Source organism: Motacilla alba, chromosome 6 (genome assembly GCF_015832195.1).
Source record: "Motacilla alba alba isolate MOTALB_02 chromosome 6, Motacilla_alba_V1.0_pri, whole genome shotgun sequence".
NCBI lineage: Eukaryota > Metazoa > Chordata > Aves > Passeriformes > Motacillidae > Motacilla > Motacilla alba.
Window position 1 is genome coordinate 16,288,773 of NC_052021.1, and position 23,353 is coordinate 16,312,125.

At 47.3% G+C, this 23,353-nt stretch overlaps 1 protein-coding gene across 1 annotated transcript in view; it reads left to right on the top strand.

The window, feature by feature from the left end:
* The window catches only part of PDLIM1 (PDZ and LIM domain 1), a 43,807-nt gene extending 23,617 nt beyond the window's left edge, over positions 1-20,190 (top strand). Inside the window, exons 4-7 of the mRNA XM_038141120.1 lie at positions 8,320-8,510; positions 14,811-14,965; positions 17,882-17,999; positions 19,655-20,190. Of these exons, the coding sequence (XP_037997048.1) occupies positions 8,320-8,510; positions 14,811-14,965; positions 17,882-17,999; positions 19,655-19,841 (651 nt within the window). The 3' untranslated portion in view covers positions 19,842-20,190. The remainder of the gene's footprint in view (positions 1-8,319; positions 8,511-14,810; positions 14,966-17,881; positions 18,000-19,654) is intronic.
* The last annotated feature ends 3,163 nt before the right edge of the window (positions 20,191-23,353 follow it).

Below are 23,353 nucleotides of genomic sequence, written 5' to 3' on the forward strand. Positions count from 1 at the left end.
AAGAATCAATGGTTGCATGAAAATTAGGCTTTGACCCCTTTGATGGCTGATGCTAGAGGAGTTATTACCTGGTGTGAAAGGAACATTTAAACTCACAGAAGTCTTGTCTTTTGTTATTCCCTTCCTTTAAATTAAAGCAGATTGAATAATTTGCAGTTGTGTATGTGAGTGGGGCTTGCTGCTGTTCAGAGCACTGGGTTTAACTTTGAAGGGCTTCGCTGGCTGCATACTCAGACAGGAACTCAGCAGTGTCAGGGGAGATGCATCACGTCTCCAAACCACAAACTCTTATTTACTCTTAAGGCATAACAGTGCCTGAACATCCTAATCTGCTATGCCAAAGCGTCAGGGATACCATCAATTTGAAGGGTTGTGGGATTTGTTGTTTGGTGGATTGTTTGGGGGTTTTTTCCTATTTGCTTTTTCAGTAGCTGACTACAGCTAGTAAGTTTTGTGGTGAGGTCTTTCTGCTTGGAGCGTGAAATCAGGAGAGCATGCTGATTCCTGCCAGAGCGTGTGGCAAATGTTGGCCAAGTTGCTCTGGGGCTGTGTCTTTGCAGCATCATCAGGGGTTTTGGCCAGGCCTGCTGCAAATCAGTGGAAGCAGAGTGCAGAAAATGCTATGTGTATGTATACCAACATGGCAAACTGCTATGAATTTTACCACAAAGATGCTGATATCATTTTTCCAGCACGACTGGTTGAAGCTGTGAGTAGAGCTGAATCTTCGAAGGCAAAACTGAGCTGTTCAGGTTTTTTTGACTCGCTGGCCAGTGAAAACAGTATCTTTGCTTTTCTTGGCAACAGTCTAGTGCAGAACACTTATTAATTCACTTACCAAAGAAAATAGGATGTGCGGAGTCCAAGTGGTTTGTTTAAATCCTGATCCAGGGTCGTCTGACAATGGTTCTCATTGGCTTTGCACATAGCCCTTTGAACGCAGACATAGAATCATACATGTGAATAACCTTACTTCAGGCTCAAAAAAAAAAAGTCTTTAAAACCCTTGCTGTAGAAATTGACTTATTCAGATATATTACCATCTTTCTTAGAATTAGTTTGTTAGGTGTTGCCTCTCCTACCTTTGGTATCTTAGAAGTTTTTCATGCTTGTCCACCTTCTTTTTGTCTTCCTATTTTACTGATGTAGCTGCTAGATCTTTGCAAAAAATCTTGCAAAATAACTTAATTTTCAGTTTGTCTCAGGAACCAGTGCTTAAGAGCTTGTCTATGACTAGCTACATATTTTAAGATCCCTGCTTACACATTTTTGACCCCATTTGAAATGGACTGTTTGTTTAGTGCTGTAATCCTTTTGGAGGCTGATATTTGGTGACATGCTGCATCATGCTGGTGGAAGTGTTTTCCCTTACTTGGAATGTACGTTCAAGATACTTTTATTTGCCTTTGGAAAATAAAAAGCCATTCTGCAACCTCCCATGCATTCCCTGAAGTCCTGAGTCCGAAGACTGATTTCATTGTCTAAGCTGATCTTTGCCCGTGAAAGAGCTACAGTCTTATTATTATTTCATTGCCATTATCCTTTTCCTTCTAAATTAATTTAAACTGAGGCAAGAGTGATGACAAAATTGCATTTCATCAAAAGGGGCAGCAACTTGTCGGTGTTGATGGCTCAGCAGCTGACCTAGCTTTGTTTTGGTGCCCATGGCAACACTAGAGGAAGGAAATTACAGTCTTCTTAGCATATTTACTCAGTTAGTTCACTTGCACTTCTAACCCAGATCCTAAGGCTGATAGCTCGGTGGCATTTTCCCATCAAGATCTTTTCCTCACAACAGTGGGAAAGACTAAAATAACATGTCTGTCTCTCCCTTCTGCCTAATGTCTCTTGAGAAAAGTGGTCACAGCAAGAGAGAAGTTATGTGATGGCTAAGGTAATTTTAATGCTTATGATACTGACCAGAGACCAGCAAAACTTCAAGTCAGCTGTGCCCTCTGGTGATCTTGGGCCACACAGGGCCCATGGGCCCCAATTGTACCCAAGGGGCTGAACTGCCTCTATATCCTCGAACTGTGCCAAGTCCTGTCAGACCTGGGGTCTGGTTTGGTTTTTTGTTTGTTTGGGTATTTTTGTTTTGTTTTGGGTTTTTTTTTGTAAGACACAGATGCCAGTGGGGTCCAGGTCTCTGTTTTTGCTGAGTGAGCTAATGTAGAGAAAGACCTGAGAGAGTACAGCTTCAAGGACATTCAATACCCAGACTGTCTTCAAATACTTGTCCAGCTCCCTGGAGGCTGTATGTCCCCTTTGCAACAAGGCACACGTATTAACATCAGACCTTGAGAATGCCAGTGAAAACTCTTGGTTTAAGATGGTTAGTTCAGCTCTTCTTAATCGCGAAAAGTAAGGGTTTTCAAACATAAGGATTTTTTTTTAATAGATATAACCTTCAGACAGAGGTTAGCAGCTGGAGGAGCTCTGAGGGTGAATCAGGGTATTTTTAGGATGATAGAAATAGACAGCCACTTCTGTCTTCCCAAAGTTTCTTTTAAGTGTCTGTCCTGCGTTCATCCTTATTCTTACAGAGTGATGTCATTGTTTCCATCTTGTGTATTTTATTTCCTTGGATACGAAGCAGGCGGGGGTATAGAAACTGGGTGTGTGGCTGGCTTGGCCTTTGATAAGGCTGTGCATGTGTGGGCAATGCATGAAGCAATAGGTATATAAAGTAACAATACTGAGACTGGGAACTGTGCTGGCATATTGCGACCTGCTGGTTTTGGTTAAAAGGCATTACTGCATGGGTGTGGAATGTGTCAGGGTCGCGGAGGGAGAGGATGTGGGAAGCTAGTCTTATTGTTTTACCCCCCTACAATAACAAAACCCCAAACCCTTCGTAATTTTTAATCAGATTTCAAAGCATTGCAAAAGATCCTTCCATAGCTGAAAAACCCCAAACAATAATAGAGGGAGAGGTGAAAGTAAAGGCACTTCTTAATACTTGTGATCACAGCTGATGAAACATAGCATGTGGTGGAGTTTGCCATGAAGATGTCCTCTCCTTAGCTATTGCTGTGTGTTTGGCAAGCACAAGCAGCCTCCCCCCAGACACGCCAGCTGGTCACGAGTGTGGCCTTTGCTCCCTGGGTGGCTTTGCAAGGGCAAGGATGAAGCTGGGGGTTTGCCTGCTGGTCTCTGCTCTCCTTCACTGCTCCCAGGACCAGAGTGCTCTCACTCTCTGAGGTTTGGTCAGGGGCCCGTTTTCTTAGAGCTGAGTAAACATTTGTACTGAGAAATGTTTCATCTTGTTTCCTCTTGGCGTGCCTCTGGAGGTGTGCAATCCAGCATTGCCTGCCCTGAGCTGCTGGGCTGACTTGGGATGCAAAACCATCCCACATTTCTGAGGCCCTGTGAGGCAGCAAGTTTTGCTGGTCCACTTGGCTGCTCCAGGCACCTGTGGGGGCTTTTGCTTTCCCTGCAACTGCAGTGTCTGGGTGATGATTTTTTTTTGTTTGTTTGTTTAGTTTGTGACGTGAGGTGAGAGTGAATCCCCAGACTCCAAGAGCTGGCCAGTCTGTAAAGCACTACTGCACACCTGAAAGTAGTTTTTGGCTTCGAGCAGCCCCTTGCTCCATGTTTGACCTCTTTCCTCCAGAGTCTGCAGAGAGGCAGCCTGGGAAGGGCCGGGGCAGGCAGGGCAGTGAGGGTGCTGCGGGTGCGGGTGCGTGGCAGCGGCCATTAGCCAGCACCTATGAGGGCCTAGCCGGGCTGAATGCCTTCAGGCCATGTGGCTGAATGCCTTCAGGCCATGCTGTGGGGAGAGGAAAACCCCACTTAACAGGAGAGGCTGCTTGACCCGGCACATCTTGGTTTAGTTTATTCAGTGAGTACAAAAAGCCTCCAGATTTTTCCTGTTTCTGGTGGTGGTGACGTCCATACAGGCCTTGCACAGGATGGCCTTGGCCACGTCACTGCAGGGTGGAAGGGACCCAAGAGCCCACCCTCACCCCAGTCTGCTCCCAACCTGCTCGAGGGCACGAGGTGAAGGTGTCCAGATGGCTTTATGCACTGGTGTGTAGGACGAGTCCCAGCTCAGCTGATACAGGTGGCTTATCTGGGGCTGTCTGTCTGTCTGCCTGCTTCACTGACAGCTGGGAATTTCCCTGAAGCTGCATGCCCCCATTCCCAATGGTGGAAATGGGTCCAGTGGTGGAAGTGTTGGTGAGGAGGAAGCAGACTCCCATGCCACAAGCCGCCAGCTGGCCACAGGCACAGCAGTGACAGCTGATGTAGCTGTGGGGATTTCACAGCCTGGACGTCAGCGTCACTGAGGATGGCCTCATATGAGAGAGAGGAAGGGGCCATTGTTTTCCCTGATAATTCCCCGTGACGCAGCCTGCAGCTGGTGCAGTAGGAAATGCTGATCTGCTTCCTGCCCTGGCACAGGGATGTTTTCCCCATCCTCACAGCCTGGCACCTTTGTTGGCAGCTCCCTGCTGTTTGGCTGTGGTGATGGCAGTGGGACCCCCTTAGCACCCAGCTGGAATGGCTGTGTTGCAGTGCCTGCAGCGCACGGCTGTGTCCCATCTGCCTCAGAGAGGGCTGCTGCCACTAGCAGCCAGCACCCAGAAAACTCTTCTGGCAGAAGATGTGCATGTCTGACCTGAAGCTACAATTGTTGTTTGTCCTCAGGATTGAAAAATAGCTTTTTTCTGTGAGATGGGGACATTTGCAGTGGGAGCACTTGGGGCTGTGCTCCAAAGCCATTTTGAGCTTGTTCTTATAGGCAGGGTAGCTTTAGATAGGAAGGGGGCTGTTGAAGGAATTGCTTCGATTTCAAAGTGAAGTGAGAGTTCAGAAGCAGCTGGTAGAGAAGTCTATGCAGTTGCTAATCTAGTTTAGCTTGGTCTAACTCTGCTGAGCCCTCTCAAACATAACCCCTGCAAAAGAAGGAGGGGAGCAAGGCTGATGTCTGTGCAGACAAAGCAATTTAACTATCATGGTATCAGTTTATAGTGGTAAAATAATGCCCTTGAATATCCTACCTGGTAGCTTGGGAGCTTCCATACCCCAGCTTCAGACCAAAATAACTACTGCTGGTATCCCTGCCCGCTGCTGAAAGGGCTGGTGTAAGGGGACTGAGGTCGTGCCACAGCTTGCAGGGAGAGTGAGGCAAGTGCTTCCAGTTCTGCAGGTGCCAACAGAAGGTGTCTCTGAAGGGATCTAACATTATCACACTCCTCTGTACTACTCTCAAAGAAAGAGTAGGTCATGTCCTGATTGGGTAAGATCATGTCCTTTTAGGTGACTGCCATTCTTCCTCTGCAAACAGACCATTGCTTATTGCCCTTGCAGTCTGTGCTCCAGCCAGGGATGTTGGTTTATGTTGGTCCTGGGATTGCCACAGCCTTAGAGATGCTGTAAACCCTATACATCTCAAATGCACAAACTAGGTGCTGTCCCCACACATCTGCACAGTGTAGCTGGGTTTTTGCACTAACGTTTTCCACTTGCCTGCTGGTGGACAGGTTTTTGGGAGTGTCACTTATCTGATTTTTTTTTCCGGTAGTAAGTGAGAGACTGTCACATAAACATGATTCCAGGAGCTGGGGCTTTAACAAAACTGCTGCACAGCACAGGCCCTAGGTTAGCAGTTTTGGAAAATCCCTAGATAAATATATTTAACAGTGAGAACACATTACCTTTTGATCTTGGGATCATGAAGGCACTTGTTCTCTGCAAATTCCTTCCACAGTCTGAGCAGAAAGAACAGCATGGTCTAACAGGAAGTGCTGGAGAATTTGGATTATCCTAGTTCCCTTTATAATGCTACTGCTCTTGTAATACTTGTCTGTGTACTCTTTGAGTTATTCACCTTCTGTGCTGTTCTCTACATGGGATTTTTCCAATCTTCAGACACCAGGTTCTGCACCACTTTCTCTGTTTAACTGTTAAACTCTCTTATGGTCAGTGACCTCTATACACCTGAGAGCTCCTGGAGATGTCCCAACACTTTTGAAAGCTTGACTTATAGTCTTGGTGTTACTACACAGCAGAAAACCTACCTGGTGTCCAAAAGTAGGACAAAAGCTCCTACATGGATTCTGTGCCGGAGTGTGTGTTGCAGTTCTTGGAGTCAAGGCACTAATGTGATGTCAGTCTCTCTTCTCCATGTAGCTGCCCTGTTCTTCCTGCCTCAATACTTGCAGGAAGGTGAGGATCCTTGAGGCCTCCATCACTGTCGTACTTAATTTGGCTTGGCTGACACATTCAAAGATTCAACATGCCCATGTGCATGTTGGGTATGTAATTGAGACACCTTACTTTCTTAGGAAACCAGAGTTAAAAGAAAAACCCAACTAAACTGTAAATTACTTCCCTTTCCTTAATTCATGATTAATGCTTAAATGTTTCCTCAACACATCTTGTGACATGATTTCAATGTGGAGTCTATTTGACCTAAGAATATAACCCCCTTAGCCTAAACCTTCTGCCTCAGTCTTTCATGAGACTGACTATTTATGTGCACATCTGTAACCCTCTCCCACTCATGGCCTCTGAATGGCGGGCTACCATGTGTATTTAGTGCTGATATAACTGTTCCCCATGGTTTGATATACGGGCTAAAGTAATTTTTTTTTCCTAAAAATCCACATTTTTGCCATGGGAAGGACTATTTTCACAAGTCCTGTTATGTGATTTGAATGAGATTACAACAAAGGGAGATTAGCTAATTACTCCAGGGTCATTTTCCCTTTGGTGTGTGGGAAAGTTTAATAGCTGACATCCATACATATTGGCCAGAAAGCTGTGGGAGAGCAGCCTCGTCACTCCACACCTGAACATCTTGAGCTACCCCGCTGATTTCAAATGACTTGTAACTCATGAGGGCGTTTGGATCCAAGCTGCTCTTCTCTGAGGGATTCTATGCTCTGCTCGATGCCATAAATAGCATTTGGATGCCATGAAGTGAGATGACTCCCATCTGTCAGTCTGGGGAGGCTAGCCAGCTGCCTAAGGAAGTCTGGAGACAAAAATGTGATTTAAAGAAAAAATCTGTAGGGAGATTTAAGTCATACTTTTTGTGTAATGAGTGTTTATCTTGTAACTATATCTCTAGCAAAAAAGCACTGTGAGATGTTCATAGAGCAGTCAAAGCTCACATCATTGATGTGGAAGTCAGTGGCTGTTTAGAGTGGGAGTGGGAACTAGTTGGTTTAGAGCTGGGACCCATGGGCCCAGCAGGCTGAGAAGTGCCCCCTTTCATCCTGTGCCATTGGCTGTTAGCCCTGTATTGAAGCCATGCCCAATCTCATCTCTTAGCCCTCAATATCTCAGCCACCTCTGTGGCTGTTAGTCCTTTCTTATGCCCACTTTAGTGAGGCCAAATTATACTTTCTTCTTGCTTTGGTCAAGCGTTGTCTCTGGAGAGAAATAAGCCCTGGGTGTTGTTATCTCTGCCTGAAGGCTGCTAATTCCCAGCCTGCTGAACTGGTGATAGGGCTTAGAAATGTCCTCATCTTTGTTAGAACTGCCTGTGATTAAGAAGAGTCCTAGCTCCAGTCTTACTTAACTTGGATTTGCCCTTTTTCTTGTTAGACTGTAGCCTGGGTTTCTAAGTATACACTACTACTGCTGGAAGCCTCCAGTTTGCAGCAAACCCAGAACATCTGGGTGACATTTTGTACTTCTGACACTGAAGTTGCTGAAAGTTAGCTGTCACTGCCTGTGGACAACCTTTTGTATTGACAATGGCACTTCACACTTTTGTTGTAGATTTTCTTGTCCAGAAATGCCAAAGTTGTTCATCAAAGACAGCTGTGTACCCTGGTCTTAGCTGAAGGAGCAGAGATGCTCCAGAGCATTTGTAGTAATGACAAATCCCTTCTTTTTGGGGTGTCTTATCTAAAGGAGGCCAAACTTTCAGATGTCATTGAGAAGTGCTCTTTCTTCTGCCCCTCATCTTCGCTTTTCCATTGAAATCAATCGTGCTGTCAGGAATTGCAAGGAATGCTTAAAATCTGTAGTCTCGCATGAGGAAGTTGGTCCTGTAGCTAACTGTAGGCATGCAGGAACTCCCAGGTGTGTGTCACCTTGAGCTAATAGCTCTGGCAGTGTTTCTGGGCTCTTATATTGCCAGTATGTCAACACTGAAATGTCCTGAAGGTCATCCTGAAGCCATCCAGGATGGGCCCTCATGCCGTCTGGAAGATGCTCACTTGCTTTGGTGGTTGTGGTCACCTGTTCCTCAGCTGAGACCACACATGAAGGCCACCACTGCAGTGGCTGTGGGGCTGCCCTGTCACATCCACCTGCATGCCTGAGCACCTCTGATTGTTGCCTCTGCTCCTTTGCATGCAGGAAATAAGGCACATAGGAAGTGCACACAATCGGAGTGCAGTGCCCTTCACTGCTGCCACAGCTTCTGCCCCCAGGGTGATCACTGCTCAGTACAACAGCCCAGCAGGCCTCTACTCCTCAGAGAACATCCAGACCTTCAACAGCGCAGTGGAGACAAAGACATCGCCTGGGGCCCTGGAGCCTACCAAGCCGTAAGTACCTCCCTCACCCCCTCCCTCCCTGGGCCTCCAGGGAAAGGCTTCAGGAGACACGAGTTCACTGCAAAGGTGCCAGTCTAGTCTGTTAAACCAAGAAAAGCTCTCTTTCAGGACGACGGAAGTAGAAGAGGCACAAGTGTGGGTGTTGTTCCCAGGGACAGGGCTCGGAGGAGTGGGGAACGTTTCATGAGGTGCAGACATGACATTAATGCTGTTGTGTTTCTTTGTTTAGCAGAGACCGACGCAGTTTCCGCGTGCGTTCAGCATGACGTACCAGCCCGCTGGTCTGAACAGGTGCCTGATAGCTTGTTACAAGCACTTCCTAAAGTTAGTGTTTTGTGCCAACTTCGCTGCCATGCTGGGCAGGAAAGGCACCAGCTAGCGCAGGAAGCACACCTGTCCCTGGGATTGATAGCCAGGCTCAGCCTCAGTGTGGATATTTCTGTGGTTTATTATCAAACTTTGCTTTTCACTGGAGTTTTAAAAAGTAGCTGAAGCATTCATTCCATGTGAGGGATTTTATGTATGACATTGGAAAGAGTCCCAACCTTAAAAGGGCCTGTTCATTTTTGTGTTTGCAGATAAGCCTCACCAAAGACATTATTTTATCCTAGATTTTCAAAGTTCCCCTTTTTTTCATTGGAGGTAATAAACCAGAAGCTACCTGAAAGTTTTCTGGCTGTGATGGTCAGGTTGCTTAACTGCCCTAAGCCTCTGCATAGCAATATCAAACTGCCTAGAAGGCTTTGGCTATTTTAATAATAAAAGCTGGAAGAACAGTGCTTTTGGTAATACTTGATTAAATTTCTGACTTGAGAGTGGGGAGGCAAAAGTAACTTCAGCCTCTGCTGTTGCAGGGTACAAAGACCTGATTGTGGTTTAACACAAGCCTGACAGCTTTCCTGTGAGTGAAACCAGCTCCTGCATTGGCAGCCCAGTCTGCAGCGTGGTCCCTTCTAGGCAGTTACAGTGCTGCTGCTGGCAGACAAGGTGGCAGATTGTTCTTCATTTGCTTCTGGTAGACTCAGCAGCCTCATTCAGGGGCTGGGCAAAAGCAGAGAAAGGACAAGGAAAATCTGACATTGCATTAACCTGATGGGACCATCTGGCAGTGAGATACCATCCCTAGTCTATTCTGGTGTCCCCTCCATGTGAGAGCACTCCCTGGAAGCCAGGGAAAAATTGTAGCTGAACCCCTTTTCTTGGCAGGGATCCACAAAGTTTCCTTCTAGGGCTGTGGCTCACTCTGCTCCTCCTAACAGGAGAATCCATTGCTAGCCCTGCTCCATCTTGGATACATGGCATCTCTTTCATCCTTTCCTTGCTGAAACACAGCAAGTTGCAAAGGAATGCTGGGAAAACTGTGGATGAGGCTTTGATGCTAATATGCTTTTGTTTACAGAGTCATCAAAAGCAAATTAATTACTGCTGGTTTTCAGTGAGAGCCAGGGACCCCAGCCTGATGTTAAAAACCCCCTGTAGTCTCCCCAGTGCACAAGCACAGAGTGTCTAGGCTCTCCCTTCACACAATCTTCCAGCCGCCTTTAAATTCCTGCCCATCTGTTTCACTGAGTTATTTGGTATATACCTGACCTTGCTCTGGGTCTAGCTGACATTTATCTGCATCCTCATCCTGCATCCTGCAGATACACAGCCTATCTGAACCCAGCACTTGATCCTGCCACTGCACATGGTGACGTGACTGGACACCTAGTCCGTGCTTCATCCTTAGAGAATATGTGGTATAAATGCAGGGCTGTTGTACATATAGAAGTAAAAGCAAATATCTCCACTGGATTTGATATTGCAAAGCAGGTGGGGACAGAGAAGCCCCACTGCTAAGCACATCTGGTTTGGGATGGGAAGTGAGATTACTCCTCAGTAGGATGCCATGGCTAGCTTTGAGGAGAGCAGCAGTGAAGGTGGCATTCCTTGTCTGAACAGTGGGACCACAAGTGTGTGCGAAGGGATTTACTGTAAAATGAAACTCCTGCTGCCACTTCTTCATTGCTTTTACAACCCATGCATTTGCATATCAGTGGAGGGCTCGCTTTTTAGTTTTTGTGTGGACACACCTGGAGTGTGAGACCAGAGGCACAGCATTAGCCAGTACAATTTGTGTATTCAGTGGTGTGTCCTTAAGACAGTATTCTGCAGCTGCTTGATGGCTTGAAGTATTTGGCTTTGCCCTTCATTAATTTCTTTCTCCTTTCCTTTCTTCCTCCTCTGCATTTTCCCCTCAATTTGGCAATGTAAACCCCAAACAAACCTTGAACATCCCACCTCCCACTGCCCATGTGGACGTGTGGGCTGGCAGCCGCCCATCGCCGGTGGGTGCGATGCAGGCTCCCATCGCCTCCGTGTACGACCCTCTGCAGAGCTCCGAGCTGCGGCGCAGGCACAGCACCTCCTCCAGCCCCAGCCAGGTCCGAGTGGGGCCTGAGCAGCTGAAGCACGCGGCCCAGGTCTGCCCCAACAGCCCTGTGGAAGTGGAGGTGCCGGGACTCAAAGTGCTGCACGTGCAGTTCAATTCTCCCCTGCAGCTCTATTCGCAGAGCAACATCATGGACACCCTGCAGGGGCAGATCTCTTCTGTTAGCCCTGATTTCCCCAGGTAACCTGCCCATGGCCTCTGCAGGCAGCTCAGCACATCTGCTCATCTGCATTTCGGTGTCCACAAGTCCCTCGTCCCCGTCTGTGGCTCGTGGCATTTGTCTGGTCACAAGAAAACAGCATTTGCATTTCACCCTTCCAACATCAGTGCATGACTCTTCACAGGAGCTTTCTCTGCCTTGTGTCTGTGCCCGACACCATGGGAAACACCAAAACATGTTTTTAGTGTGTCAGTGTGCCATCACCCCCGGCACACCCACACAGTGGGACTTGACAGCACCTGGTGGCTTTTCTGGAGGAGCCACCTGCAGCAGATGGGTTTGCTGAGGGTAGGAGAGTGCTTTATCCTGAAAGCTGGTATTTTTCCTGCACTTGAAATAACTTTTGTTGTTTGTGACTGAGAGGTGCTGCCAGTCTTTGTTCTTTTGTTTCATTGACCAAGGATGTGTGCTGAGCATGTTTCATTTCAGGCTGAAGCAGGTACCCATGCTCTCCATCTTTGGCTGACAACAGTCAAGAGTTTGGAGCAGCCTGGCAGGCAGCAGGCACATGGAGGGACAGTCTGTGTTCCCACCCCTGCCCGCTTGTCTGCAGAGGTTGCTGCAGCACAGGCTACCTCTGCCCAAAGGAGTGGAGGATGCTCAGCATGCTCTGAGGTCTGCAGGACCTGGATGTCGTCTTTGTGGTACTTGGGAGCCCCCTGGACTGTACCTCTACGTGACAGCCTCTGGGTTTTACAGCAAGGACTTTAGTGTCAGGACAGGTGAAACAGAAAGCACGTTTATCTGTCTCACAGGAGGAGTCCATTCAAGGAGGAATTGTGAACCTTCTGCTATGTGACCAAGCAGCTTGCAGCTGTGTGAAGTGTGGCCCAGGACAGTGGTCAATCCCAGGGCTTCCATGGGGCAGAAAAGGACACAGCCAGATCTCACGGCTCCTGCACTGCTCACAGTTCCCTTCTGGGAACCATGTATTCAGAGCAGAAAAGCTGGTGTCCTCACCCCTGGACACACACAGCCAAGCTTTACCATGTGCCAGGAGCCAAGAGATAGTGAGAGGCTGAGGATTTACTCCTGCCTCGTTACTCAGTGCAGTTACTCGCTTGAAGTCAGTGCTCTGGCTTGTAGTCAGTACCATGCACACCAGAAGTGGTCACACTGCCTGCTCTCTGTGCTGGCCTGGAGAGCTGCTGGCGCTCACAAAGGAGCCCCAGACATCAGCAGTTGTTTAATGGCAAAAGGGAGTGCTCCAAGCACTGAGCCTTCCTGTAGCCTTGAGACTCTTTAAGCGTTGCAAAATAGGCTGGCATAAAATACTAAAATATCCTTAGTAAAAAACAAATTGTGCTTTTTGAAGATTCTGTGCAAGGCTGTGTCTCTATGGTTTTTATTATTATCTTCTTGCCAGTATTTAAGGCTCAGTGATCAAATATTAGTCAGTGTTGCAAGTTTCCCATGGTAGCAGCAATGAGATCCAGTAATGGTTGTGTAAGTCTAAAACCCAATAAATGTGGTTGGGGTTGTTCCCTACAAAGTTTCTGCGTGAGGGAACTCGTGTACACAGAAAAGGACACCAGTTGCTTGTGATTGCTGCAGATAAAGTACCTGTGTAACACAAGGTGCCAAAAATCAGCTGGCATACAGAGACCCAGTATCTTGCGGGTGCTATTTCTGTGCCTGTGGCCTTGCCCTTTTGAAAGATACACATGCTTTTTGGAGAATTAAATGATGTTTAATTTAAGCAGCATAGCCTTCTGCCCTAACAGTTTGAGGTATTTTACTCTGCTGGTACAAATCTGGATTTGATGGTTTTTATAGCCTTTTGGACATCTTGTATGTGCAAGTGGATGTATAGGGTGCATACCTGGGAGAGCTGATCTGTATGTTATGCACTGCCACAATGCATGGTTGAAATGTGATGGCTTTGTTTGACTCTAATGCTTTTTAAGATTATTTAGCCTCTGCCTTTTGGATGCATGTTATTGAAACATTCTTAGGATGCAAACTGCAATGAAAGGCTTCTTGCATAATGCTTTTATGGGTGGATGGAGCAGTGGGAGTATATGACTTCACATGAGATGAATGTAATGTGGAGCATGGGACATCTTCTGTCTGATAGAAGGCACATAATTGTTTTATTTGGGTAAGAAGCTTCAGTAACTGAGATTCAGGTTTCAAAGGTTCAACTGTTTGCATGTCTAATGTGCTTCCTGCTCCGCTGAAAATTGCTAAAGATGGAAACATTTTATGAAATCCTTTTTATGGAAATAGCATTTTATAACTCATGTGATGATTTTACTTCTGATGCTTGAAGAGTTCATTATGTAGAGTAACTCCCAGATGACTCAATCGGTCATTGGCATTGAAAGTATGTGGTTGCCTCCTCGAGAAAAAGATTTCCCCCTGCAATTTAGTCTGAGCTTCAGGATGTTTATGTACTTTTCATGCAATCACAGAGTGCAAGAATGGTGAAACCGAGTAGACCATTTACATTTATAAGACTACATTATAGAATTGAGCTATCAGAGGAGATTTGTCAGCTATTTCATTTTATTGTATATATTTTACTGCAGCTACAGAACACAAGGCAGGCAGGAACTTCCTGTGTCCTTTAATCCATCCCTTAGTCCAGCATTTGGCAATTTAAACCACTGATTTAAATAATTCCCACTGTATATTTGTCCAGATTATTTTCAAATCCTTTAGTTTGGAGGTTCCTCACCTGTCCGCAACAATCTCCTCTGGTATTTCAGTGTCAACAGATGTATTGGAATGCTTTTCCCAGGGGATATTCTAAATATTCTCCTGCAGTTTAAGCCTATACTCTACCCAATGTATGTGGAGAATATCATAGGTACTGCCTCCAGACTCTTTTTTTATCCCCAAAGACCCTTCGAGTGGCACAATGACCACCTTTTCCATGACCCTGTGCTGTGCAAAGCTGCCCCTGAAGCACCTTGGGCTCTAAGTTGAGGATGCAAGTCCCTCATGGCATGAGGGGTGGCAGCAGCACCTCAGGGCAGCTGCCCTGAGGGCTTAGCCTTAGCCAGCAGAAATTTCTGCCCTCGACCTGCTCATTAACCTTCGTAAAATATTGTAAATGGGCTCCACCTAGAAAATAGAAATCTTGAAAACCAGACTAAATCACTTCCAATCAGAGAGTCTTCTAGTTAGACTCTACAGCTGCTACTCTGTGAAGGTGACATTTACAAGCAATTCATAGGGTACTTGCAAAGATTTCTTTTTAATGGAATAATCTTTACTTAGTTTGAGATTCACAGTGGTGTGAGGTAGTACTGTAAGGTAGTTTATGCATGCAAGGAACATGCATATGTGGATGGCACAGCTACTAGGTGGGATTCCCATCCCAGCACATGAATTCTTTCCTATTAACAGAGCTGTGGTTTCCTGGGCAGGTTTTAGCTGCTGGACTGCGTGGTAATTGTGAAGCAGGGAGAACCCTGGCCGGGGGCAGTCGGTGAGCAGCTGCTGGCAGCAGCATGGGCACACAGCCCAGCCCAGCGTGCCAGTCCCACCCGGAGCACATCCAGCACCTCCGTGTTCGTGGCCTCCCGCCGTGCGTGTGCTTTGCACGTTCATTCTTCAGTCATCGTGAAAATTTTGCTAGAGGCATTGGCTTTGTTTTCATCCATTTAACAAGAGTTCTCTGTTCCTTCCTCAGTTTAGATCAGCATAACCAGACCCCAGGCAACATTGCCATAGACAAACAATCTGAGGTTTACAAGATGCTGCAGGAGAATCAAGAGTCAAATGAGCCACCCAGACAGTCTGCTTCGTTTCTTGTGTTGCAAGAGATCTTGGAGTCAGAGGAGAAAGGTGAGTACCTGATCTGAGCGTGCTCTTCCCCTCTGCTGTTCTTTGGGTTGAGTAGCATTTAACACTTTATTTTCCATTTAGCTGTTGATTGTTCAAGGTAGCATAGATTGTTCAAGGTGAAAAACCTTCAGACCTGTGGAAACCTACAGACCCTGTCACTAATTTGATCCCTTCATATTCTCTCGTTTATTAGCTTCAGTGTCTATGGGCCCACATCATTGCTTAATCGTTGAGTGAGTGCCCCAGAAATAAACCCTTGCAATATTTAGTTATCAAGAAGGAATTTTTAAAGTTACAAAACCTCCTGTAGTTTCTAAAGTTTTGCTCCCTTTAAGATAGTATTCACTGGTTAAAGACCATCTTAGATTCAAGACTTTGGATGGTATCACAAGATAGTGCTCTTCAGTGAGTCCTATTGCTTCTGAACTCCCTCCCCGTACACAAGAAAAAGTATCCCCTTCTGCAGCTGAATATAAAAATACAGAAGCTGGGTTACAGTGAGCAGTTCATAGCTTTTAACCTCTGAAAATTCACTCTTCTTGGTATTCTTGATCTTAAGTTCGGACTTGTACAATTCATAGCTACAGAGTTTAAGATAAAAAAGCCAGTTAACTTATCTGGGGACTAAATCACGCTCTCTTCTCCCCTTAAATAAAATAAAATAAATGAATGGGAGAAGAATTCCAAGAATGACCTTTTTTTTTGTCCTTAGGCCAGTCTTTTGTGTTATTAGCTTGGCAGTGGTATGTTCAGTTTAATCCAAAAAAAGCCTGGTGCTGAGATATTCACCACAAAGAGAAACAGATCAGCCAAGTGCTGTAGGGAAACAGCAAAATGAAGGAAATAAGGAAACAATAGGAAGAAAGAAACCAGGATCAAGGAGTCTCTAATATGCTGTTAAAATACCTACCTGAAAGAATCTTTTAAATATTGAGTGTTTGCAGCTTACCCTCAGGGTTCAGCTCCTGCATGGAAGGAGTAGCCCGGACTTCTCATGAAGCCAAGGTCCTCCCCTGTGCTTAGTAGTGGTGAAGAAGATAAGAAGCAAAAGCCTCTGTTTTATCTTTCTTTGAAGATTTGCAGCATTGTTGGGATTCTCTGGCACAAGGTTTGCCTGCCTCAATCACAGGGCCGGGATAGGCTCTGGCATTATCCCACAGTGAGCTGATAAAACCCCATGGCCCAGCCTGCCGTGCTGCTCGGCCAGCAGCAAACAAACACACACTGCTGCGAGTAAGATAGTTTGTGTGATAAATGGCACATTGGATGGCATTCTGTGTGATAAATGGCACATTGGATGGCATTTTCTGTGATAAATGGCACATTGGATGGCGCCTTCTCCCAGCCCGGCTCCAGGCAGTGGCTTGTGAATGACAGCTGTGAGCCATGCCCAGCTGGGACAAGGCCCTTGGGGCATCGCTGACTGTGTGGGCATCGCTGACTTACACCAGCTGAGAGCCTGGGCCGGGCACAGCGGCCGAGAGTGGCTGTCAGGAAGCACCATGGCTGGTCTTTTAAGGCCTGACCCTGTACTCAAAAGTGGAGAGTGGAACATGCTGCGGTTCCTGTGGGTGTTTGATTAGGAGAGATTTAAAAACGTGTTGTCGGTGTTGCTGATAAGAGCGAAGTGCTGGTTGAGGCAAAGGGAGTGAACAGAAGTGATAGGGAAGAGTCTGAAAATGTGATTGCTGCTGCTTGCTTCCCAGTGAGGGTCACTTGCAGCAACTCTTGGAGGGCAGGTGGCTCTTGCTATGTTTGGAGGGTTAGGGAACTTGCACCTCTGGACCAGCATCTGCACAGAGCTGGGTGCAAACCTCTGAGCTGAAGGCTGCCCTAAAGGCAAACCAGCGCAGCATCACCTGCCCCACAGCTGAGGTAGGCAGTTCCCCCCCTTTTTCCTTCAGCTCTTCTATCAGTGATGCTGCCCTGGGCTGGGGTGAGTCCCTGAAATGGCTGGTCACCAGGGTCTGTCTTTGGAGGGTTTTTCCGCTCCTTGCGCTGGGAATGCCCATTGGAAGTGTGCTCTTGGTTTGACACTGGTCTGAAGGGTTTCAGTGTCGCTCACAGTCCAAGGTGTTTCTGGTGAAATATCATGGGAGTCTCAGCAGCCTCCTTCCCTTGTTAACTGGTGTCAAACCATACAGAAGAGATGAGTCCCATCACTGATGTCATTTCATAAAAGGCTCCTTTTTCCCTGCAGATATTTAAAGGCTTGCCTCATATCCCGCATCTAGGATCCACTGCTGAATTAGACATCCAGGTCAGCACAATGGCTCCTGCAAAGGCCCTGCAGGAGAGAAGGGCCTCCCTGCCCCAGAGAAGTTGCAATAGGGAGATACCTGGAGCATGCTATGCAACAGCAGGGGAGTGCAAGGTTACCCTCAGTGCCCCAGGGCTCTGCAAGAAGGAATTTGTTAACCAAATCTTCCAGGAGTCTTGGGGGAACCAACTCCACTGTAAAACAGACAGTAGACTGGAAAAGGGCTTTGACAGTCCTCCCAACAGAACGCCCACCTCTTTCTGAGCTCAAATCTGGGAATCAGCTTGACTCTGAGTGTGTGATCAGACAAGTCAGGCAGACTCCAGTGCTGCCAAGGCTCAGGCTTTGCTTTGCTTTGTGCATCTGTGCATGTGAGACACATCAGCTGAAGTTTGATGGGCTTTTAAGATGAGAAAATAATCTCTTCTGACTGCCCACCCTCTCAAGCCCTCACATTTCCAGGGCGAGGTTCAGCTGTGTCCCTTCTCTCCTTCCTCCCCACACATCCCTAAATCCCTGCCCATTTTCCATGCATGAATCCTTGCCTCAGAGCTGGGGTTAAAGAATATCATGCCCCCAGCAGAGCACCTGCTTGGGAGGAACAGCCTCAAGCCACGCATCTCACATGCTCTGAAGCACTCTCCTTCCACCTCCAGGAGACCCTACCAAACCATCTGGATTTAGGAGCGTCAAAGCCCCTACCACAAAGGTGGCCTCATCGATTGGGAATGCCCAGAAGCTGCCCATGTGCGACAAGTGTGGATCTGGCATCGTGTAAGTAAGCCTGTCCCTGGGGTTGCAGGTGAGCAGCCCGTGCCTGTGCCAGGGGCTGAGGTAGTGCACCCAAGCAGCTTCACTTACCCACATCCAGTGCATCCAGGAGACTCAAGGCACGTTTATTCTCACCAGCTTGAATGACACTAACTTTGCAGGTCCCTGCAGTGAGGTAGGAGTTGGGTTTCTATTTCTTTAGATCCGTATCAGTGGAAGCCAGAGCAAGTCCCTGTGACTCAAGCCTTGAGGAAGTTGTTGCTGCAGTGTTTGGCTGACCTAAAATCTGTTTACAGCATTTGGAAACAAAATGACCTTTCCATTCAGGGTCTGTGTATTTAATGCGTTTCCGGTCTCAGTGCTCCCAGGCGGGGCATGGAGACTTGCCTTGGTGGCCAGAGGCAGTGGGGACTGCGGAGCTGCATTCTGCTTCCTGCTCTCCTGTAGGACCTCACACCTCCACTGTGTCTATGCAGACATATTGTTTTTTGTCTTTATGTGGGTAAAATCCAACTCCAGCAGACCTGGGGTTTGGGTTTGATACAGAGCTGCTGTATCGTAAGTGTGACCACATGGGGGACCCAGCATTGAAAAACTGTCTTTGAGTTGCTCTGTTTTTCAACCTCAGATTCTTCAAATTCTTCCTCTGCAACCCCCTTAATTTAAGTACACAGCGGCCAAGTACTGGTAGCCAAACCTGCACTGTCATGGAAGAATTCTGATTTTTCAGATGCTGCCTGCCACAGGCTATCAGATTGTTGCTGAGACCTGCTACACTGTGTTTGCATGGTCCTGGCATGCCTGGAGCATCTGGACCAACAGATTCATTAGAGAAGCAATCCATACCCTGTAAAATATGACTCAGAGACAAACCCTGTAATTATTCAACCAGCTGGGTAGGTCTGGAGAGAAAGCACAAGGCCTTGAATAGCACTCAAAACTAATGAATTACAGAAAATCGAGATGGCTGCTGGAACAAAATAATACTTGAAAATTGTTGTGTTGGGGCTGATGGTAGTTAACAAACTGCTGTGTAGTTTTTGTAGTTTTCCTAGTCATCTGTTGGACTGAGCTGTGAAGTCTTCCAGTAAGAGCTGGCTCACATTTGGCTGGATCTGTTCACTGCATTTCCCAAGCAGCCACGTCTGAGATGAAAACCAGGATCTAGTCTCTGTGCTTCTCCCACACGTCAGTCACTAGCAAAAGGGCAGTGCTGGCTGTGCAGTGTTCATCCCTGCATTTCTGCATTTGTTTTGCCATTCAGTTGGCTTGTACCTGGATTTTGCTTCCCCAGATGGTCAAGCTACTGCCTGCCATTTGATCCTGGGCATTTGAATGCTGTTGTGCTGTCTGCAGCCACCAGCTAAAGATGCCATCACAGTAATTCTTGCCACCACAGGTGATAGGACTGTCCCTATGTAACTTACTCAGGTGAATGCTGGGAAACACTTTCTAGAGGAGAGTTTCCATGCCAGCACATGTTGGGCTTCTAAAAGTGCTGTTAACATTTGCCTGACCAGAGGTAGGGGCTATACTTTGACTTGTCAGGACCAGAAGAAAATGGTTCACCTTTGGGACCGGCTTGGGTCTGAGCTGGGTGGCAGGTGGCTGGGGAGGAGGGAGACAGCGGGCACTGAGCGGTGCTGGTTCCTCCCCAGAGGGATGTTTGTGAAGATCCGGGACAAGCAGCGTCACCCCGAGTGCTACGTGTGCAGTGACTGTGGCACCAATCTCAAGCAGAAAGGACACTTCTTTGTGGAAGACCAAATCTACTGCGAGAAGCACGCGCGGGAACGGGTGGTTCCCCCGGAGGGCTACGAGGTGGTCACTGTCTTCCCAAAGTAAACCGTGCTGCTCACAAAGCCAGTGTGGATGATTTATCCTCTGCTGATTTTCCTTGGAGAGCATTATCCCTACCCCCTGCAGAATCTTGTTTGCAATAAGGAATGTTAGGCATGGCTTTCAATTTCCTTGTCATTATTAATCCTCCATCTGTTCACATGAGATGTCACTAATTGTTCAACATTCTTTTCATCCTCTCTTGCACTTTTTTTTAGTAAACAATTTTTTTTTCCTTCATTGTGCTGCCAATCACACAGGAAAATCAAGAGGCCAAAGTCAGATTACAACTTTTCTGTTTTCTAGTTATTTGCCATCTGTTTGCCTGCAATAAATGGGGTGAATCCACAAGGTAGAAGTGTCTGCTTTCTGCTGTTTTCCTTGTGCACTGGATTGTGGCTCCCAGAATGCCGTGCAGCAGAAGAGGTGCCCAGTGCATGGCTGTGTTTATCCTGGAGAATAGTGGGAGAGGTTTACAAAGTTGAGTCAGGCTGGTCTTGCTGCCAGCTGAGCTGTGAGCAGCTGCCTGCTGGCACCCAGCAAGGGGCAGGTGGGCACAGCCAAGCCGCAGAGCAGCCTGGTGGCCTGTGCCCAGTGCAAGGCAGCCGAGAGCTGCCTCTGTGTCCAGCACTGCTTTATGATGATGGGACTGGGCATGGCAGTGTTTCCTGCTACTGCATCACCACAGGTGCCCCTTTGTTCCCCACAGTCACAAATTGAGCTCTAGGAGAAAAATGATCACACGATGCTTGCTGGAAACCAGGGAATGTGTGAGTGAAGAGGGGAAGGTTTGAGTGGTCACAGTCCCTGTTCTGGATCCTCCTCGGGGGAACCACATGTGGCTGCCCAAGGCATCACCCGGCTCCTAGTGCTGCTGCTGTGCACAGCTGCTGGAGGGTGCCTTTGGGGGTGGTGTGGGGAGGGGGGCACGTGCCCCTTGTGCCCTGGACAAAGGGCTGACGGTGCCTGAGGAGCAGAACCTCCACCCGTGTAGAGCACAGAGGAGGCCTGCAGTGGTTATTTCTCTCACACCACTAAGTGAGATGATGGCTGTTCTTAATCATGTAAAACTAAACGGTTTCTAAGATGTGTCATGTTTCCTTTAAAACAAATTGCCAGTGGTTGTAATCAGCAGGGTGGGTTTGTGGCTGCACACAGGCCCTCTGTGGCCAGCACAGGGCCCCTGGAGTTAGTGGGTGCATCTGCAACAGCTACAGACAGGGTCGTGTCCTTGCCCTGGAAAGTCCTGTCTGTGTTCAGCAATGCTGTACTGCTGCACCCTGTTTCCTCTCCTTCACAGTGAATCACACCACAGCACAGCTGCGTTGTGAAAAAAAAAACCAAAAAAACCCAAACAAAAAGCTAATAAACCAAAACAGCCAAGCTCAAACCACAACCCCAAACCCAATCCTCATCTGAGGTAAAGTTGACCTGACACCAAGCCTATAAGCCTCCAGCTGTTCAGACAAAGTGCAGGTTTTGGGCAGGTTGGGCAGGGGACTAATTCACTAACCCAGCTAAATTTAGTTCACCCTCTCAGGCTCCTTCTATGGGCAGAGGCAAGCAAGCGAGGCTGCCATAGCTCAACCAGCAAACTTTGTTTGGATCACCTTTGGGAAAAGCCTGGCTTCTCTGGGCCACTGGCACACAGCAGCACACCCCTGCACGAACTCCAGACAGTAACACAAGCAGCTCTTTTTCAAGGTGAGAGCAGAGGGATTTTTTTTTTTTCCCTGCTGGGATGATGTCTCCCCTCACTACTGCTTAGGAGAGTTAATTCTCACCTCTCCACCGGGCACTTCCACAGGGAAAGGCTCTCTGTGCTGCAGTGTTGGCAGGAGGGACTGCTGTAAGCTGGTGCAGTGGTGGGAAGCACAGACCCGCAGGGCTGAAGGAGTGACCCAGTAGGCACAAAATGCTCTGGCTGTATTCTGGACCAAGTCTCCTGCCCGGCAGTGGGACTGCTACTGGTGGTGTGGCTGCTCCGCACCACCTGCTTTCTCAGCAGGCTGGAGGCTCAGGGCTCCCCCAGGAAAATGTTGGCTGCTGAGGCCATCTGGAGCTGTGTCCTGGCCCCAGAGCCTGGGTTGAGCCCTCCTGTGCCTATAAAGTCACTACATTATTTTGTACACAAATGTCTGTCAGCAAAACAGCGCTCATTCCAGAAAACCTCATGATTTTGGGGGCAAGGGCGTCAGAGCCTGGCCCTGCCTGACATTTCCCTGCCCTCCCACCCAGCGCCACGCTGCAAACAGGTGACAAGCCCTGCTTTGTGTGGGGCCATGGGCTCTGTCACCGGCCCGAGCCCCTGCAGCCAGGCTGGCAGCACAGCTGGCAACACTGACTGCCAGGGCTTGGCACAGGAGTCGGGGACCACAAAAGATTTGTGGAGTAGTCTGGAAGTGTAGGTTTCTAATGTGGATACCAGAGTTGATCCAATTTATTACATGGGAATGGGTTAGATGAGGAAGTTCACATTTGTTACTTGAGGTCTTTGATCACACTCTGCTGTGGCTGGCTGAGAAACGGAATGTATTTATCTTTTATGATGTAAAAAATATTTGACAACTGCAGTGTTCACTGTAGTCTGACTTTCCAGATCCCTCAGGAGTTAAACAGTTGGCATCTGCAGTCTGTCAACAATAACAAAATAGGTTAAATAGCCTTGCAACCACACTGAGCTGCCTGCTTTAGAACTTATCAATAATGTGAAGACACATAAAAGGTTCCTATGTAAAGCATGTTGGGCAGTTGGAGCGAGTGAGGGAGTTTCTCACAAAGGTGGGCAGCACAGCACAAAGCACAGTCTGTCATTTGTAACACAAATTACTTTGATTTTGCACCATATTGCAGGTTAAGCAGGGTGGATCAGTCTCCAAAAGTTATGTAGGCTGTGTGGGAGCAGCTGTCACTTACTATTGTCTTTAACAAGTTTAGGTTGAGATACAGACAGTTTAATGGGGAAAACAAAAGCCATACACACAAGCTAAGCAAAACAAGGAATGAACTCACTCCTTCCCATGGGCAGGCAGGTGTTCAGTCATCCCCAGGACAGGCACATGCTGGACTTTGTATTACTCAAGGTAATTAGTAACTGAACAGAAAAATTAGAAACTTTTGTCTTTAGCAATTACCAACAAAAGGGGCTTTCACCAGGCAAAGATCAAAGTCAGCTTACTCATTAACAGATTTATCTGTTCCCTTAGAGGTAAGTATAAATATCTCTTGCTACTATAAGATTCCCTTCTGTATCAGGCCAATAAAGTAATTATGAATATGAAGTGACTGAAAACTGGTTTCTGAAGTCTGAGTTGGTAGAGGGGTTTTTTCTGTGTTATCCATGCCATGGTAATGAGCACAACTGCAACTGTGACAGCTCCAGCTGCAATTCCATGCCTGTAGCTTTTAAATGACATCTAAAAGACATTTTCACAAACCAGAGCTGAAGGTTTAAAAGCTGCCTGATTCATCCAGAGCTGCGTCCAGTTCTGGGCCCCTTGCTTCAAGAAGGACACTGA